Source organism: Cavia porcellus, unplaced genomic scaffold (assembly GCF_034190915.1).
Source record: "Cavia porcellus strain 051 isolate PalLab524CR breed Dunkin Hartley unplaced genomic scaffold, mCavPor4.1 scaffold_19, whole genome shotgun sequence".
In the NCBI taxonomy this organism is placed as follows: domain Eukaryota; kingdom Metazoa; phylum Chordata; class Mammalia; order Rodentia; family Caviidae; genus Cavia; species Cavia porcellus.
This window is the reverse complement of record NW_026947502.1, coordinates 49644563-49664143: the sequence shown is the minus strand read 5'-3', so window position 1 is coordinate 49664143 and position 19581 is coordinate 49644563. Positions and strand designations below refer to the sequence as shown.

Below are 19581 nucleotides of genomic sequence, written 5' to 3'. Positions count from 1 at the left end.
ACTTCTTCACCATGTAAATGAATCCTCAAGATCTCACTCTGTAAAATGAACGTGATTATGAATTTGTTAAGATAAAGATATTATTTAAGTCAAACGCACAGACTTGTGCTGGATGAATCATTGTCAACACAATAATGATAATTAGTGTTCTTGTAATAAGTGATTTCCAAGAAAATTTTCCTTTTTTTTTTCCTTTTTTTAGTGTTTTGCTGTATAATTTCATACACAGTGAGCTCAAGTGGAACCTTTTGGATGGAAAGAACATTCAGAAACTCTTTGTAAAATTTCCTTCAGTTTGCAAAGGAAGTAGCATTGGAGATATTAATACCTGTCCTGGTCCCCTTCCAGCCTTCTCGCCCCGCCCTGGGCCCAGGACACCAATGTGGATGGGTCAAAAAGGATTGCTTCAGCATCCCCCCTGTCCTCTGGCTCCTAGTTGGGTTCAAGAGCATGCATTAGTGTTCACTAACAGAGGATTGATGGAAGATTTGAACCCAGAATGTTTCTTTGGCTTTTTCTGCATTAGGATGCAAAGATGGTTCAATATATGCAAATCAATTACTGTAATATATTACATAATCAGAAATAAGAACCAATGTTACCTGTTCATCACAATAGAGACAGAAAAAGCCTTTGAGAAAATCCAACATCCACTTATGATCAAAACCTGAAAACAATATATACAGAAGGACCTTAGCTCCCTTCTCTTTTGTACAAGATCTGTGTCCTTATTTCTTACTATATATCTTTTGTGTTGCTGTTTTTTTATATTTTTGGAACGTTAGATAGAGAAGAGACCATTACTTAAGAAATTCTTACTAGGTCAGGGCAAAAATAAGCGAACAAACAAAAACCAAAACAGACATTAATGCCGTAGTAGAACTACATCTGCAGCGACAGAAATTCGGTATCTGTGGTTTGAAAACATAGCATTTTAATCATGCCATATTATTCTAAAACCTTAATCACACATTTGCTTATTATTTCTGATCTGAGAGATGGGCTTGGTGTGTGAAGCTGTATAAAACCAAGTGTAATCTGAGGATTAGTAAAAATCAAATCCTCCATATGTTTGACCCAGAAAATCTGATTAGATTTTTTCTATTAGTTGGCCTTCTTTTGCTGTAGTGAACTAAAGAGCATATCCATCTTGGTGCGGATATCTCTCTCAAGATTGCATGTGTTTTAGAATATATTATTATCAGTTTAAAATAGGTATCGATACAAGATAGCTGTCTTAGGGCTTTATCAATCATTTGGTACAACTCTCCATATTTTTTGTGTTGCATTTTACTGGAATTAAGAAAAAAAATCACGCTACTCACAATTTTCAGTTAAGTAGAAAATACAGAACTGTTGATGAAATAGTGTCTATTGAAACTGGTTGACCATTTTTGACTTCAGTAATTGGAAGATGTGAAGTCCACAGAAAAGTAGAGTGGCCTTGATTTCAACCAGCTTTATTGAACTCCAGAAAAGGGAACCAAGGCTGTCTGCATTGCTGCTTGCAGGTCCAAGAGATACAAAACCGCATGCTTGCATGCTTACAGCCTGGTGTGAGGCTTAAGTTTTTTAAAAATAAGTTGTAAGAAGCATTATATTCCAACGTAATTTAGGGCTTATTTAAGTTAGCAGTTATGTCGTTTAGCAACTTTAGATTTATGTTAGGAATGTCAGGTGCGTGATCCAGAAAAGCACCTATTAAATTTTTAAATATTACTCTTTCAGTAAGCAAAGTGGATGAGTTCCTTTGTACAACTACTGGCAGCTTTGGCTTTACTCTTGTGCTGCTATTACAAGACAGTTGATCCACAGAAAAGTAATAGGCCCACCTAGTACTCATTCAGATGTGTACAAGTGCTAGTGGATGAAAGGATGAAGCAGCACCTTAGTATTTCTAGGCTCTGAAAGTTGCACACAGTAGACTCCCGGTAGTGGATGTTCACTGAATGAACAAAGAGATTTAACCTGTAAGAAATCTGAGTTCCAGTGGGAGAGGGGCATATTCCTTCTCCATTTAAGAATAGTGGTTGGAATGCACATAAAGTGCTTTATGCCTATCAAGGTAGGAATGATTGATTCTCCCATTTTAGCTGCTTCCCTGAAAGGGACAATTGCACAAGAAAAGTGGGATTTAATGAGGTTGAGCTTTAAAAGATGAAGATGAAATCATCATTGCACCATCACAAATAGAGCAGAGAGCATGAAGAAAAACATTAGCGTGTAGTTGGTAATGTGCCATGTGTGTGTGTAAGGAGGTAAGGTTTGGGTGGGAGGTGTCTGATGGAAGGTGAAGGCTTTGAATGTCACTTACAGTTAATTCTTGATTGTATACGATTTCAAAGCCAGGCAAGGCTGATAAATAGGATGTCAGTGCTTTGTGATGCTGCACCGACAATGTTTTCTGCCTTTTCTTTGTTATTTGGCCAGCGTTTCTCTAGAAGGCTCCAAAGAGCTTTATTTTTATTAGATTTTTTTTTGTTGTTTAATCTATTATTCCCTTCCTTTAGCAATTGAAATGTAAATTGGTAGATCTATGATATATATATATTTTTCCATTTATGAAGATTCATTAAGAAAACAGAGTATATGCCATTATTGGAAAAACTAACAGCAATTTAATAGTCCATATTTTTATATTTTATTTCATGCTACAACCAAGCTAACCAGAACTTCCAGCTTGGGCAGTTCTAGGTCATACACTTCATGGTTATTTTTTTGCCTCCACAGAGATAGAAAAGTTTCAAAAAGGAGAAGGAAAGGATGAAGAAAAGTACATTGATGTGGTGATTAATAAGAACATGAAGCTGGGACAGAAAGTGTTAATTCCTGTAAAACAATTTCCTAAGGTAAGACAGTGAGGTCTCCTTGCAGACATGTTAACCTGAATTTCAAAGAAGCGGATGTCTAATTTGTATCTGTTTGATATTTCCTACAGTTGTTTTCTCTTAGCACCCACTTCCAGCACACACATTTGAGGTTAATTAAATTTTACTTGGTGATTTGAGGGTTCTGTCTTTTCTGTATGACTGCTGTGCATTATGGAGCCCTAAAAATACATTCTCCAGTCCTCTAAGTGAAATGGGCGACGTGTCTTTTCACTTTTGCTTCTTCATTTCAAATATGGAGTTGGATTAAATGCAGTTATCCAAAATTGGTGTTTAGAACAATGTTTGGCACATATGTTCAAAATTGTCATCTGTTCTAATTTTATTTAAATATTTTCATATTTATCCTTTTTCTTTCAAGTATCCATGTGCATGATTCATACATACTGTTGCATATATATCAGCGGCTCACTTCTTTTTATTGCTGAATATTAATCCCTGACCAGAATGGAGCATGGAGGGTCTGTTTCTTTGTGAAGTTTTCCGTTTTGGGTTATTGTAAATTAAATTGCTGTGAATATTTCTATATGGGTCATTTTGTGACTATATTTCCATTTCTCTTGGGTAAAATACTCCTATTGAAATTGATCAGTATTTAGTTTTACAAGAAACTCCTATATTTTTCTCCAGAGTGCTTTTACCATTTAACATGTCCACAAACAGTGCATGGCTGGTTGTGACTGCCTTACATGTTCATCAGTGTCTGGTGATGCCAGGTTTTCTTTTATGTTTACCAGTCATTTTGATGCCTTCTTGTGTTACTAGTTGACATTTCCCTGATAATTAGTAGTTTTGACAAGTTTTCCTATGCCTATCTCTAGTTGGGAAGTTTAAGTCTTTAGTTGAAAGGTATTTTTGTCTCCACAGATTGTTTTAGAACTTGTGATGGAAACCTGATGGCTATGGAAGTGTGTACTCTGAGCTTCTTACCTGTTCCATTGACCTCTTTATGAGTCCTTATGCCAGTACCATGCTATAGCTTTTTTATACCAGTACCATACATAGCTTTTTTAAACACTGAGACAGATAAAGTATTATTGCTCCAATTTTGTGCCTTTTCAGGATTGCTTATTCATAGAGGAGAATATTACATGAATCCTTTACAATTCCATGTAAATTTAAGAATTCATTTGTAAATTTCTACAGTGACATTGAGTTGAATATGTTACGCAATCTAGGAAAATTTTACCTTCTTAAAGATATTGAATACAGTTGAGTCTTCATTTCTTGAATATGTTTTATCTCTTCTTTTACTCAGGTATTCTTTAAATTCTGTCAGCAGCATTGCATATTTTCAGGGTAGGGTGTTGTATTGCTTTTGTTAAATTTGCACCTAACTAATTTGCACTTTCAACAATTTTTAAAAATACTTGTTATTAGTACTGAATATTTGCAGTACATAACAATTCATATGCACCATGGAGAACTTGTACATGTACACATCACACCTGAATTCTGATAGAATTTTTGGTGCGGCTAAAAAGATAGAAATATGAGATAAAAGTGGCCTTTATTCCAAGAATGAGGAGAAAACCCCTGACCTCTGGAGTCTGGCTTTCTCTCTGCCAGCACGTGGTGTGGGGGCATACACATAGCTTAGGTTTGGGGTGGAGCCTAAGGGGCATTACTGATGCACAGGTAGCCCATTAAAATTTGTTTCCTGCCACAGGTAAATTGCCTAGGGGCGGGGAAGGTCACCTTCTGCCTCCCAGCCTCCCACCACTGTATCTTTAGGGCAAAATCCTTTTAAATTCCTTCTTTTTTGCCTGCTTCTCCTCCTCTCCCTCCAAACCCTCTCCCCCTACCCATTTACAAATACTCCATTTCTATTATTTTGTGTCCTTTTTCCCCTTTGTATTTCTTTTCTCTTACTTCCTTTCCCTTCTCCCTTCTCTTGTTCCCCTTCCCATTTGGCAGTGTTTTTGCTGTTTCTGATTTGCTCCATATTTACACTTTGGTTTTACAATGCAATCTTTAAACTTGTGTTTCTCCTTTATCTCCTGTAACATTGTCATCTCAAGGTGCATCTGTTTACCAAAGAATGCCTCATCTATCTCTTCTTTTTATGTTTTTCAGAATAGTACTCCATTGAATATACTATCAATAACACATTTTCTTCATCCATTCATCTTGTCTTCAACAATAGTATAAATTTAATATTTTAAAATTTTCTTTGTTTTTCCTTCTAATATGAATTTCTTGTGCTATCATCTGCTGTCTTGGTAAATTACTAATTTTAGTTGTTTAGTAATTTCCTTACTATTTTTATGTATATAAACATACCATCTGCTTAAACAGTTTTACATCTTCCTTTACAGTTTTTAAACCTTTTATTTATTTCAGTGCCATTTTGCATTGACTGATATCTCTAATACATTACTGAATGTAAATTCAAACAAGGTGGAAACCTTGGAGTATTTTTACAGCTGAAAACTAGCTGTAAGGTTTTTGTGGATGCCATGTGCTAGGTAAAATTTTCCCTCTATTTCAAATTTGTTGATAGTTTGGATAGATGATAACTTTTGTTGGTATTTCTTTTTGGAATCTGTTAAAATGCACATAGGATGTTACTTCCTTATATTTTTATATAGTAAATTTTAACTATTCATTTCTTTAAATTACAACTTTATAGATCTTAGTGAATGCTGCTTAGTTAGGACATTTGTATGTTTTGGATTTAGTTGCATCTATGATCTTGAGTGATATCAGCGTATAAATTTTTAATATTTTTAAAGATTTTGCCATTGATATTATGTTACTTTACTAAAATGAGTGAGGAAGTGTTTCATTTTTCTTACACAATATATGACAGATTGATATTTCTCTCTAAATAGTTGTTAAAATTCACCAGTGAAGCCATCTGTCTAGTCTTGGATTTGGATGATCAATTCAATATCTCCGGTTGATAAAGTACTTGTCAGATTTTCTATTTCAGTTTTGTGACAGTTTTTGGTGGTTGTTTTAAGAGATTTGTCCGCTGACGCATAATACTTTGGTTAGTGAATCTTCCAATGTATTTTTGGATTTTTTTCTTTTCTTTTCTTTTCTTTTTTTAGCCTTTCTTTTGGTACGGACAACTGAACTCAGAACCCTGTGCTTGCCAGGCACATGCTGCACCGCTGAGCTATGTCCTCAGCCTTTTTTCTTTCTTTCATTGTGCATTTCAGGTATACATAATGGTAGCATAGGGAATTTCTACCTATACATGATATATCTTGCTTCTTTTTTTCCCATTTGACTTCAGCTGCTCACATATTATGCTTTTTGATAGTCTCACTGATTTTTGTTTGGCTTTGTTTTGTTTTGTTTTTTTTCTTTTCTCTATATTTTAGAATACATAATTTCTAATGTGTTTTACACTTCTTTGACTTTTTGCTATGCTGTCTTCATTTTGCTATGTATTCTCTCTGGTAAATTTTTTATATGAGTTTTAATCATCTGTTACAGAGTTTATGTTTGATATATGTGTAGGTGGAAACTTTTTTTTCTATTTTAAGTTAATCTTTTCATTCAAGTGTTGGTTTCATTTATTTACTGAGTACAGTTGAAAATGCTATGCCTTTTTATAATGAAGAGTCTTATTGTTCTAGTTCTTTACATGATGAGTAATTTTGGAGTTGTGTCCTGGACAGTGTAAGAATACATTGTGGAAATTCTAGATTCCATGATCTTTCTCTGAAGGATGTAGATATATTTGTTTTCCCTGGTAATCAACTTAGTTGGATTCAGACTGCTAACTTCATTTATTGGGCCAGTGTTTAGTTTATTCCTTACTTTGACTTTTGTACTTCTGGTATACATGATCAGGGGGCAGCCAGCAGTTTTGATTTTGTGTACAAAATTTGAAATCCTTAGCTCCAATTCTGTCTTTTTTAGTATTTCTCCATCGTATTTCAGTACTGTGGTTATCTCAAGCTCTGCTACTCGGGCTAACAGTCCTGACTGTTTCTTCCTGTATCTTTGCTCTCGATCACAGACTGTGCCTAATTTGGTAACTTTATAGGGTTTCCCTTAGTTGACTATGTATTATAGAGTTGAAGAGCTTATGGCTGACCCTTACAGTTATAGTACTGTGCTAGTACCCATACAGCATCTTTTTTATAAACAAAACTAGTTATGAATATTTCATATACAAGGTCATTATCAAAACAAGACACAGCTCATGGAAACCTTTACAAACTGATTCTGCGTGTTCAATGTCTTATGTACTCGTTGTATGATATGCTACACTGAGAATCCCTGTCTATAAGCAGTTTGTAGTCTAGTAGGTGATGATTAACCCTAAATTAATGCTATATGTACAAGTTAGTACAGGAAATAAAAAAGTATGAATAACATGTCTAAAGAAAATCTCACGTGAGCCGGGGATTTAGCTTAGTGGCATAAGTGCCTGCCTGGCAAGTGCAAGGTCATGACTTTCAATCCCCAGTACCGAAAAAAAAAATCTCACATATTTTTACAGATTGGATAAGGTAGACAAGACAAATTATAAGTCATGGATCTAATAGCTTGAAGTCCATTTCAAGTGTCTGCATTATCTGAAGTAGGTTACTTAGGAGTTACTTTTGATTTCACAATCACCAAAAAAGATTATGGACTTGCAAAGATTATGGACATGCAAGATTCATGCAAGGCTGTGTAACCATTAATATAGCACTGCTGCCAGTTCCAGGAGAGAGAAGCTTCACACTTGCATTAGTGAACCGCTGGGTGGAGACGCAGAGGAGCAGCCAGTGGATGCAACTGATTTTCATCATTCACTGTCAGCTTCCAGGGTCAAAGATAGCTCAGTTTTTGAACTTCCATAGTGTTTTCAGTTCTTTTGATGAACGGTTTTCTACACTCTCTCAAAGGCACACATTGACCATAATATGAACTACCTGGTATTCAAACCTGGAAGTTCAGTTACTTTCTTGAAGTATGTATTTGACCATTTAATATGTTGTTATGGTTTGAATTTGAAATACCCCAAAATATTTACTTATTGGAGACTTGATCCTCAGTGCAGCAGAGTTAGAGCTTGGGGTTGGAGAAGTGATACAGTTGGCCAGTGGGCTGATCCATTGGTGGATTCCTAATAGGATGGAACTGATGAGAAGTGATGGAAATTTAGGGAGGTGGAGCCTAGTTGAAGGGAGCAGACATGAGATTGACCTTAAGACTGTGTCTTGTCCATTACCCCTTCTTTTTCACCTCCTCTTCCTCTCCCACTCCTTCCCACTTCCCCTGCCCTTCCCTTTCCCTCTCCTTCTGTCTCAGGGGCACAAACAGCTTTTCTTCACCCACATCTTTCCACCATGATATTTCCATCCACAGGCCTGAAAATAATACAGCCAGCTGACCATGCCTGAAACTTGAACCTGTGAGCCAGAATAAACCTTTCCTTCTTCCTCAGTGCCTCCATGTATCCATCCATCCATCCATCCATCCATCCATCCATCTATCCATCCATTCAGTTGGCCCACGTTTCCTAAGGGTTTAGCCTGAGCCAGATACTTTTGTTATGGGAAAACCAAAGTGATGGAGACTGGTCTCAAGAAACTCAGTTATGTCTGGAATGCAAATTCATTAATACCTGTTTTTCTGGGTGCTGTTCAAAGACAGAAAGGAGGATTGTTTTGACACCCTCAGAGAAGGAAGCTCTGAAGAAATGTTTCTGAAGTGGTAAATGGGTCAGGGGCCAAGAGTAAAACAGGGTGAGGTTGAGGGGGACCATGGCAGAGGGACATTGCATGTAAGCCAGAGACGTTTGAGAAATTACAAGCTATTTCATTTGGCTAAACAGATTCATTTTAAACAGCTATGTAGGGTTTTATAGAAGTCCTAACAGGATAGGGTTAGCTAATGGGGCTGTAAAATTCTAACAGGAAGTGACATTTGAACTGTCATGGAGGATGTGGAGATTCTCCAGGTAACTGTTCAGGAGAGAGAATGCCACATGCAGTGTCAGGTTGGGTAGAAGAATGCATATGCAACTTTTTAGAAACTGTGTTGGAGTTTGGAATTATGTCAGTTTTCTCTCGGTATAATCCTCTTTTGTAACATGTCTGTACAAAATTCCCTGTTATGGATGCGGGATGCATTCCAAGATGTCCTACAGATACCAGAAACCGCAGAGGGTACCCAGCTTGCAGGGGCTGTGCCTATGATAAACTTTAGTTTATAGATTAGGCACAGAGATTAACAGTGAAGAAAATAACACAGTATTAAATGTTAGTTAAATCTTATAAAGTGTTGGTTTCTGGAATTTTCCACTTACTAGATTTGGGCCAGGAGAGACTATGGGTAACTGAAACCTTGGCATGAGAAACCAAAGATTAGCGGAAACTACTCTCTTATGTTATTAAGTGAACAAAGAAACGTGCAAAAAATAAATAGGTCTCAGTTCAAGAATTTTAAAAAGAATTACCATCTGGAGAGTTATTTTACATACTGTTTTCACTTTACATGTTTGTCTACTTCAGTGTTTGAACAAAGGACCTGGTTCCATTTTGGCAAAGAATCTGAGGATATAAACTTGGAAAATACTTTCATACTATAATTATTTAGAAATTTAGTGTATAATATTGACTTAAATCCAGTAGGTTCAATTTAAGTTTAGTAAATTTCTTGATAATTTTTCTCATAATCTCTTTAAGTATCCTGATATATGCATGCAGTTTGTTGCAGGTCTGTCTTTAGCGAAAGGATTCTTGTGCTAAAATTGTTCCTGCTCTGTGATTATTGAGAACATAATGTTTACTGTCTTCACAGAAGCTCTTAGGTTTGCAATCTTTGAGGCCAAAGAAAAGTACCTACTCATCAAACATGCTTGCTCCTCAAATTTCAATGATGTTTCGTTTTTAAAGTTAGTTTGCACTTTTTTTTTTTTTTTTTTTTTTGTAGCATGTTGCAGGCACTTTAAAATCCATGAGTTTACTACTAGGTAGAAGTGTATTCCATGGAAATTACCATACATTTAACGATTACCTAGAATAGTGCTTGACAGACATATATGAAAATTGATCTTTTCTATAGCTCCCAATTGATTTTCTGATATATATATATATATATATATATATATCAGAAATTATATATACAATTATTTATATATATATGTACCCCCCAGAGGACTTATGTGGAAATTATTTATGCATTCAGCTGGTAGTTTTATCTGTAGGAATAGTGAAAATATATCTATATCTTAATTTGTAATTGACAGTTTGTAATCCTCTGTGTATCTATGGAATACAGTGTAAGTTTTTGCTACTAGGATTGAGCCCAGGATCTCATATGTGCCAAGCATACACTCTACCACTGCATTGTACTTAAACCCAACAGTGTGATTTTTTTTGATACATGTATAAAATTTAAATGATCAAATGATACTAAATAGTATAACCATCACTTCACAAACCATATTTTTGGTGGTAAAAATATTTAAAAATCCTTCTAAGCACTTTGAAACGGACATCATTAACGGTAGTCACCACATGGTGTAGTACATGCCAGTACGTGGTGTAGTAGTTTGCTCCTAGTGTCTGTGAAGTGCTGTTCTCTGGCCAGCATTTCCTCTTTTCTGTCTCCCCTCCCCTCCACTCATTCTGCCGCTCTACCCCTTGGAGTCTGGGTCCGCCTAGCAGAGGGTTCTCAATGACAGGAATTCTTTCTTTAGTGCTGCACAGTATTTCATTCTGTATATGTACACCACATTTTAATGTTTTTTTTTTTTCATTCTTTACTGGGCACTGTTTTTAATATGGTTATTTTGAATAAAGATGCACCAAACATGGAAGTACAGACATCTTCTCCCCATAGTGACCTCAGTTGTTTTGAACAGCTGTTTGAGAACTGTTGGATTGGGCATGAGTTCTTTATTTCTAACCTGCCTTCACCAATTCTGATGAATAGTGTTTGTTTAGTCTCTTGGTGGTGATACTGCAAAGCACTCAAGACTGGCTCACTGTAAAGAACAGGAAGGCATTTCCTGCAGTTCTAGGAGCGGAGAAGCCCAGGAGTCAGCACTAGGTTTCCGAGGAAGCTTTCATGCTGTCGCCTCGCGTGGCAAGAGCTGGAAGCTTGGTGGAAGGCACCAGACCACTCCCTACATTGCCCACTTCTTAACACCACCACCTGGCGATAAAGCTTCATCCTGTGTTTTGTAGGCAACACAGTAAACCACAGCAGCTGACTGGTTGGTGGTTTTGAAATTAGTTGATATCAAAGAACCTCAAATTTTAAAATAATTACTAAAAGACACATTTATGTATTATCAGTCCCTAGGAATGTTCTTTCTTATGGGGACCCTGCAAACGAGGCTTTTATGGGTGTCGGTATATTGAGAAGACTTCTTGACTTATCGTGGCCATTGTTTTGCTGTGCAAAGTGCCTTTCTGCTTTTGTCTTCCAGGCATTTTGACAGCATACACACATTACAGTGGGAATTGGGGTAAGCAAAGTTATGGACAGCAGTAAGAGAAGTCACTTCAAAAGGGGCTCTTACTCTCCTCAGAGGTCTCTGAGCTCTTGGGACCCGGTGATAAACATGTCATTACATATCTGAAAATCATTGAACTTGGTGACTGCAAACGTGATAGCATGTGGAGGAATTTGTATGTTTTGGATTTTCCCCATTTTCCTTAAAGTATTTTATTATTGAGCCAGACAGAAACTTACGGAGTTCAGTTTGTTAAATGGAATCCTAAAAAAGCCCTGCTGTGAGATACTTGTGAAAGAATCTATTCATTTTGTTTTAAAGGTTTAGTGTAATTATTCCAACAATTTTTCTCTGAGCCAAATGAGTAATTAAAACACTGGTTATGTTTAGGCCCCCTGTGATTCTTGTAAAGCATCTTACCATATTCAGAAGTCTTGGAATGGTACAGTAAATGTCCTGTGATCATAATGCAGTAAGTTTATGAATTACTAAAGGCTGTATTGAATGTCTTTGTACATAAACTTTGTAATCATATCTTTGCCTACATATAAATGCATTAGTGCTTTAGTAACATTGCTGGCTTATACACCTTGAATGCTGCTCTGTTTTTATTTTGGCCCTGAGCTTCATAGTAATCACCAAGTTGGATCAACTGAAATGTGCATGCATGCACTCTTTTTGGAGATGAATATGAGCAGAACATAATCCCTGCTACTATAGTTTGAATATGTGGCTTCCAGATACATGCATTGTAAACTGAATCTCCAGATTCATATGTTTGCAATTGGAACTTTTTCTTTTAAGAGTAAGTGAAGATTGAGTGAGGCCTTGGGAGGGAGCGCTTATGATAGTGTAAATAGGTCTCCTAGCTGAGAAAGAAAGACCCAACCGGTGTACTTGCTCTGTTTTTCCTGTGATGTCCTCTGCCATGTTAGGATGCAGCAGGAGGATCCAACTGAGAAGATGCCAGTACCACACTCACAAACTTTCCAGCTTCCAGAATTGTTAGCTAAATAAGCTTTTATTATTGATAAATAATGACTCAATTGTGGGTATATCATGATAGCAACATGGAAGAAAGTGACAGAAAATTCATACTGTAAACTTTTATCAAAACAAATAAGTGGTGTGTAATTACAGGCAGCCAGAATACCCGATAAAAGATGACAGAGAAGCTTGATTACAGAGTGGAAGTCAGGTCTGCGAGCTAGCGTCACATGGTTCTCTGTTCAGCTCTTCTGCTTACTGGCACTGACTGCATCAGCTTTCTCTTGCTAGATCTCATCCCAGACTCCTACCAAACACTTATCCTCAGTGTACCTGACTGTAACAGAATACTTTAATTCCTCTTTCGGGCTGCTATGGGCTTTTCCTGTATTGTTGTGTCTGTAAATGACGAGCGCATGAGGATATCACTATGGCCGTTCACCTCTCCCTCTTTAACCTCCTCCCCTTCCATCTTTCAGGTACCATTCATTTGCTTCCTCCATTGACTGTGATCTGTCTCTCTGTGCATTATGCATTTACAGTTTAATACAGAAAATTCCGTGCCTGACCCAGTGTATTGTAATAACTTACCAGTAGAAGATTTTTGGTCTTTGATTTTAAATCTTCCAGTTCATTCTTCTCCACATTTGTAGCTAGACTCTTATCATTCAGAATTTTCTAGATTAATAATTTCAAATGCATTTGTCTGTGGCCTACAGAAGTTTATCGAGTTTAGTTCTATTTTGTCATCTCTACTGTATCTGGTTGAGTTCTTTGTGCTCGCTAGGTAAGGCCTCATACTAGTGGTGGAAGGAGTATAGAATTTTTAGATAGATAAACATACCTGTTTACACACACACAGAAGGTGAGTGGCCAGTTGGATAAACTAATTCTTGTCTTGTCTAACTTTAGACATGGGGGTGTTTGCAGTAATAGCCCAACGGGACTATATGTGTGACATCACCGAAGGACGCACTGATACACCTACTGCTTGCTGACTTTCTTCCTTTCTCACAGTTTTGTAGCTCTGTAATTCATTTGTGATGCATATTTCATACAACTGTGCATCACAAACTAATTAACAAATTAAACATTTGTTGAAATTCCTTATACCCTCTCTTCTGTTTTTTAATATCCTGCTGTACACCCACCTCAAGAGGAATGCACTTACCTTGCTGATGTAATGCAGGTCCTAGTATTTCACAGCTGTTTTCAGATGTCTTTCTAAATAAACAGATTTATCACATGTTCAACAAGATACTGTTGGCCAGTTAGGAACTATCTACCAGAAATCTGCTTCCTTCCATCTATACTTATGTTATACACTCTGGCTTTTTTCTAATTAATGTCGTGGGTAGTGATTGATGCATTTTGGGCATTGACTTTGACTACTCATTCATTTTTATATGCATGAAACATCCTTTCCCTGTTACAAACTAGATGCTGTTGTAGGCAGGTGGGTAGATACCGAGTTGTTAGAAGAAACTGACATGTTTGATGCTATTAAAATTTAACTTTTGTGACTGGCTCATCAGTCATGTCTGTGAAAGATCGATGGTCCTATGGTCTTGTGCCCCTGTGGCTGCATCTCCATGCATGTGTGCTTTGTGAAGTGCTTTTCCTTTTAGTCCATTTATACATTGCTGTCATGTGATTTGATCATCTGCAGCAGAACTGATGCAGTGCAAACTCCAGCCCAGAGTTTTCTGGAGGTCTGACAGACCTCTGTTTTCCTGATCTCGAAACCAAACACCACACGTGAAGCTACCATTTTAAGAGGAAGTTCAAGGTACACAGCTGGAGCAGAATCAGTGAAACCTGTGTGAAACCCCCCGCCTGTGGTCCCAGTTGGCAGCCATCCCTAACGTAGGAGCCAGGAGAAGAAACCTCCTTGTGGCTGTTGCAGTAGAACAAAAACATGCTTTACTATGCACTTCCTTCCCTATTTCAATATGATTTGTCCCCTCAGAAACTTACATTGCACTTTATTTAGAGACAGGGTTTCACTGTATTGCCCCAAAATGGTCAAAAGTCGTGGGCTCAAGTGATCTCTTGCTTCAGCCTGCTGAGTAGCTAGAAGCCCAGACATGTGCAATCACATCCCAGCTCATGTTGAAATTTGGGCGCCTCTGGGGTGGTGTTGGGATGTGGACCTGTAAGAGGTGATTAGGTGTTATGAGGAATGAATATCTCCTCCAGGGAGTGAGTTCCTCTTGGAGACTGGATTAGTTACCTAGAGAGTTGGTTGTTAACAAGTGGGGCCGCCTTTTGTGTTTTCTGTCTTCATTGTTGTCCTTCCATTTCTCAGTCCTATGACCATTCAGCAGGTGACCCTCTTCTGATCACCTGCCTCATCTTGGACTTCCAGCCTCCAGAATCATGACATCTTTACTTTGGGAGTTATCCACCTCACGTGCCTTGCTACACCCTCTGAAAACGGACTGAGGCGCCCTCTCTTCAATGCCCCGGTTTCTGGATTGTGAGCAAATGGATTAAAATGGCTACTGCTCAAGACTGTTAAGCTTTTGGATTGTTAGTTATGCAGCAGTAGATAGATAATATTACCGTGGAACTTTTCCATTCCAAGTGGAATTTTCTCATTGCCAAGTCAATGAGGCTTTGTAGAATTGCGTGGCATTGATCTGATTTTTATAAATAGAGATTAACTTTTTCTACAACATAGCAGGTATAATGTCCTGAAAAAAGGTTTTAATATCTTTAGTCAAGCTTAGTATTACCACACTGCGTTCTTATATGTGTTAGGTCAAAAAGTTTTCACTGTAATGCCAGTTTTGTATGAGAACATTGGTTATCCTTTGGGTCACTTTAGTGCAGGATGTGCTGCTTTCAGTTGTTTAAACAATAGAGAGGGGCTGTCTGTCTCAGTCTGTTTATTCTGCTAAACATTTGAGATTGGGTCACTTATAACGAATGTAAATTTACTTTCTCATAGTCCTGAAAGCTAGAAAGTCCAGGATCAAGGTGCCAGCAGGTTTGGTGCCCAGCGTGGGCCCTGTCCCCGTGTCTGGGATGATGCATTGAGTACTTCGATCTGCTCTTTCCCCTGGAAAGCAAAAGGTGAAAAGAGCAGAAGAGAATAAAGTCATTCCTCAAACCCTTTTATGTCAGCTCCTGTCCATTTTCATGAGGTAATCACCTCCTACATCTCCCTCTTCTTAATTATATGACATTGGTGATTAACTTTCGATTTAAGAATTTTAAGGGCATAGCTGAGGATATGTGATGAAGAGTTTTATTGAGGAATAAATATTTGAGCCAGGCATTGTGGTAATCCTAGTACTCTGGAAGCTTGAGGCAAGAGGATTACAAGTTCAAACCCAGCCTGGAACATTTTGCAATTTAGGGAGCCCCTTTGTCATAAATTAAGAATGACTACCATGAGTTTAGTATGAAGGTGCTAGGTTCATTCCCTAGTCCTGGGGAATAAAAGAAAAAATAATTACCTGCTCTTTAATCCTAGTGTTTGGAGCTCAGCTTCTAAAACCCTTAGACTCTCCAAAGTGGTAATTTACTGGTGGCCAAAACTGCCAGGTTCTTTGGTGAGGAAGGAGTTACTTACCAGGGCAACCGACAGAATTATTAGAAGGTTGGGACCTAACGTGACCTGGGAGAGGAAAGTGGCTAAAGGTCAGTCTGTTCACCATTGTCCAGTGACTTAACCAAGCACACTGAAGTAATGAAGCCACCATAAAAACCCAGAAGGATGGGTCCACAGCACTTCTGGACGGTTCAATACTTTTAGGTGGCAGTGAGTGCCACGGAGCTTGTGCTTCTTCTCATACACTTTACTCTGTGTGCTTTTCCATCTGTGTCCTTTAATAAATGAGTAAAAATAGTACAGTTTATCATTGCGTTCTGTAAGCCAAAGCAGAAAGCCTAAGTCAGAGCCTAAGAGGGAATCCTGGGAACCCTGACTTAGAACCAATTGGTCAGATGCACAGCCCGTGAACTGGAGCTTGGCACTGAGGTGGGGCCCACTGTGCTGTGGAGTCCTTAGCCTGTGCCACTTGGTCTCCAGGTAGTGTCAGAATTCCTTTCAACCATCAGCATCAATTGGTGTTTGCTAGAGAATTGTTTGTTGGGGGAAGAAATCTCTACATCTTAGAAATGTTTTGTAGTGTGTGTGGAAGGAAAAAAAGTGTTATTTTTCTTCAGATGGCATCTTTATTTGTGAGTCTACAACTTATTACATTTTTATGCTCCTACCTCAAAGTGTGGTAAATTTCTTTGGAGTTGGTTTTTATATCCTGCTTTTTAAAAATTCATCTATTAATATGCACATTTTGCCTGTAGACTGGGTTGTTAGTGTTAGTTAGTAGGTTAAGGTAAAGGGCAGCAAAATGGATATGGAGTCATAAGGGACCAGAGAATTGAGCAACAGGAGATTTACCCCATAGGATTTGATTTTGGCTACAAATTGTGAAGTACATTTATAAAAACTTAACTAACATTGGAGAAGTATGTGTCATAATGAGGAAAAAGTATGACACTATTTATGCCTTTGTCTTAGTGGTAGAATTCTACCATTGAAAAGACCTTTATGTTTTTGGTTTTGGTTTTGCTTTGTGGTGCTGGGGCCTTTTGCAGGCTGGGCAAGCGTTCTGTCACTACTGAGCTATACCCCAGTGACTGGAAAGTTCTTATTTGTATATTTTGAAGTCCTTTTTCTCCTTTTTTACAAGTAATGCTTTTATATTTTATGATATTACTGGGCTACCTGTGGCTTTCTCAGAGCAACAATAGACAGGACATTTGGGTCATTGATCCAAAGTTCATCAGTTTATTGTTGTTCCATTGAACTTGTTTTTAGTATTACTGGATACCAGGTATATGTTAAGAACAAAGAAAGGGACCAAGATGTGAAGACTGGAGACTTGAATAAAGTGTACATTCCCTGGTCTTGAGAATCCAGTGTGAAAGGAAATGTCTAATATATACTGGGGTCCTTAAGATGAATGCAGAGGAGGGAGAAGAGAAATGTCCAGCAATACTGGCTGAGCCATTGGCCGGGAAGGTTCTGTAAAAGAAGGGACAAGGCCACACCTGAACTTACACAGTAGATTTTGTTTGTTCTATTCGGTGGATTTTTATCTTTATTGAAAGAATGAATTCACATGAATATGAAAACAATGACCAGAGTGCAAAGAGAAAATGAAATCACCCAGAAGGCATCTGTATATTAAGTCTTGCCCTTGAGAATGATGGTGCAACCCGCCTGGATATATCTGTGCTCTTCTTGTCCCCTACTGTCTTGGCCTGAGTCCCTCCTCTCCGTCCCTGTCCCTGCTGGCTGTTTCTTGTCCCAAACTCCTTAATGGATGGGGCTGTTTGCTCTTTCCTTTATCTTGCATGAAATCCTGGTGCCTAGGTCCCTGCATAGAAGACAGCTGCCCAAATGTCGCAGAGGTCAGTCTGGTTTGAATTTGCTTACCAGCTCAGCAAGGCCCTGCCCTCTGTAGTTACTTTCCATCTCTATCAGCAAATATTATCATCTGCATGTGTGTTTACTTGTTTTTCATCTGCCCTCACCACTGGAATGCAAAACTCAGCAGTACGTGGTCCTTGCCTCCTCCCCACCCCTACTCAGGACCTAGAACTCCTTCATGTTATCAGCAGTAACACTGAGGTCTAGGTGCTGACCTGAGTGCAGGCTTTGTTGAATTTGTTAATATTTGTTGACACCCATCCTTCTGCAGATTAAGGCTTTTGTTGAGGAGAAACACAAGGTGGATGAGTCTGGGCAGAGTTCGGTGGCAGCTGCTTTCCTTACTCACCAACTCCCCAGGGGAAGGAGTCTCTTGGCATTCTCCTGCCCTGCCTTGTAAGCACTTCGGTGTTGCAGAAAAACCCTTTAAGATGTCAACCCTGGTAATTCAGGAGTATCCTTGACCTGATGATTTTATGCGAACCTGCTCCGATAGGTAAGTGCTGGTTTCTAGTTCTTCCAGCACAAGTGCCAGTGGTTTATTTAGGGCTAATGTTTACCCTGAGGCTTAGCGGTAATCTGCATCCTGTCCTGCTTTATTGCTGTTTTATGACTGGAAGGAACTGACTTTCCAGTTTTATAATCTGAGCCAGTGGGCCATTCTTGGAGCATGTTGACTTTGAGAATCTGATAGAAGTACATGACAGCTGAGCCAGAAGCCTGAGAGCAGAGGCTGGAAATGTGGGATGTGCCTGGGGGAGGCCCTTTCATAGCCAGAGCTGAACATTTTGGTATAGTTTTAGTCTTTGCGGAGATATAGTATGATCAGTATTATGTTTCTTAAAGACTCTGCTGCTGATAGGAGGAGGTGGACAGGGCGCAAAGAAAGGACTCTGCAGTGGTTTGCATGAGAGGAGGTGGTGGTGGTAGTACAGTACCACACAAGTCTGTGGACAAGTTTAAGAGATAATTAAGAGGTAACCTTGTTGGGACCTAAATTATAAATTAGTTCATCAAACATTTATTAAATACTTTCTCTGTACATACGTTGCAGATAAAACATTGAACACAGCAGGCCAGGTCAGTGCCGTTGGGGAGTCATATCCTTTTGTAGGCCTGAGTCCAGCCAGGTGGGTGGCCCCTGTGAGAGCAGGGAACTGGCACAAACACACAGGAAGCTGGAGTGACAGAAGGGTCAAGTTTGGTTCCAAGTGCTGAGATACAGCAGTAAAAAAACATCCCTTTGTTCCACTAATCAAGTTTTTGGTGCGTACCCAATTAAAGGAGACCATTTAATAGAGGCCACCACACGTTCTTGAGATTTAGTTGTTTATGAAATGACAGCTTAGCCGTAATTGTTCCCCAAGGAACAGTGTCAGGTCACAAATATAGTTTAGATCAATTAAAACTAGTTTAGGTCAATTAAAACTAGTTCAGAAAGGCATATGGTCTTTTCCAATGAAGAATACAATTATGTAGCTTATATACACTTCGTAGTAAAACTATATATACTTAGACATGTTGATTTTCCATCTTCATAATTGCTTAAATTTTCCTATTTACAACTTTGGTATTTGTAATGTGTATATGTAATACAGTACATGGCATCTAATGAAAAATCACTGGTCATAGAAGTGAAACACTTTTACCTTCAGTGCCAGTGAACAAATGAAATTATGAACAAATATGTATTGATTAATAGAAGAGTAAATTTACTTGAACAAAGGAAACTAAGTATAAAAATGAATGTTGAAATGTATGAAGTTGTTATTATCTTAAAAATGTAATTGTCAAATAAAAACAAATCCGAACTTAAATAAGGACATCCTTTACTGAAAGGATTT

General features: G+C 38.2%; 1 protein-coding gene across 3 annotated transcripts in view; it reads left to right on the top strand.

The window, feature by feature from the left end:
- Khdrbs3 (KH RNA binding domain containing, signal transduction associated 3) overlaps positions 1 to 19581 on the top strand; it is a 175207-nt gene that overhangs the window by 52520 nt on the left and 103106 nt on the right. For all 3 annotated transcript variants that reach the window (XR_010041191.1, XM_063231035.1, XM_063231036.1), the window contains exon 2: positions 2731 to 2849. Coding sequence is in view for 2 of the 3 variants with exons in the window: in XM_063231035.1 (XP_063087105.1) it covers positions 2731 to 2849 (119 nt within the window). In the remaining variant the exon portion in view is untranslated. The remainder of the gene's footprint in view (positions 1 to 2730; positions 2850 to 19581) is intronic.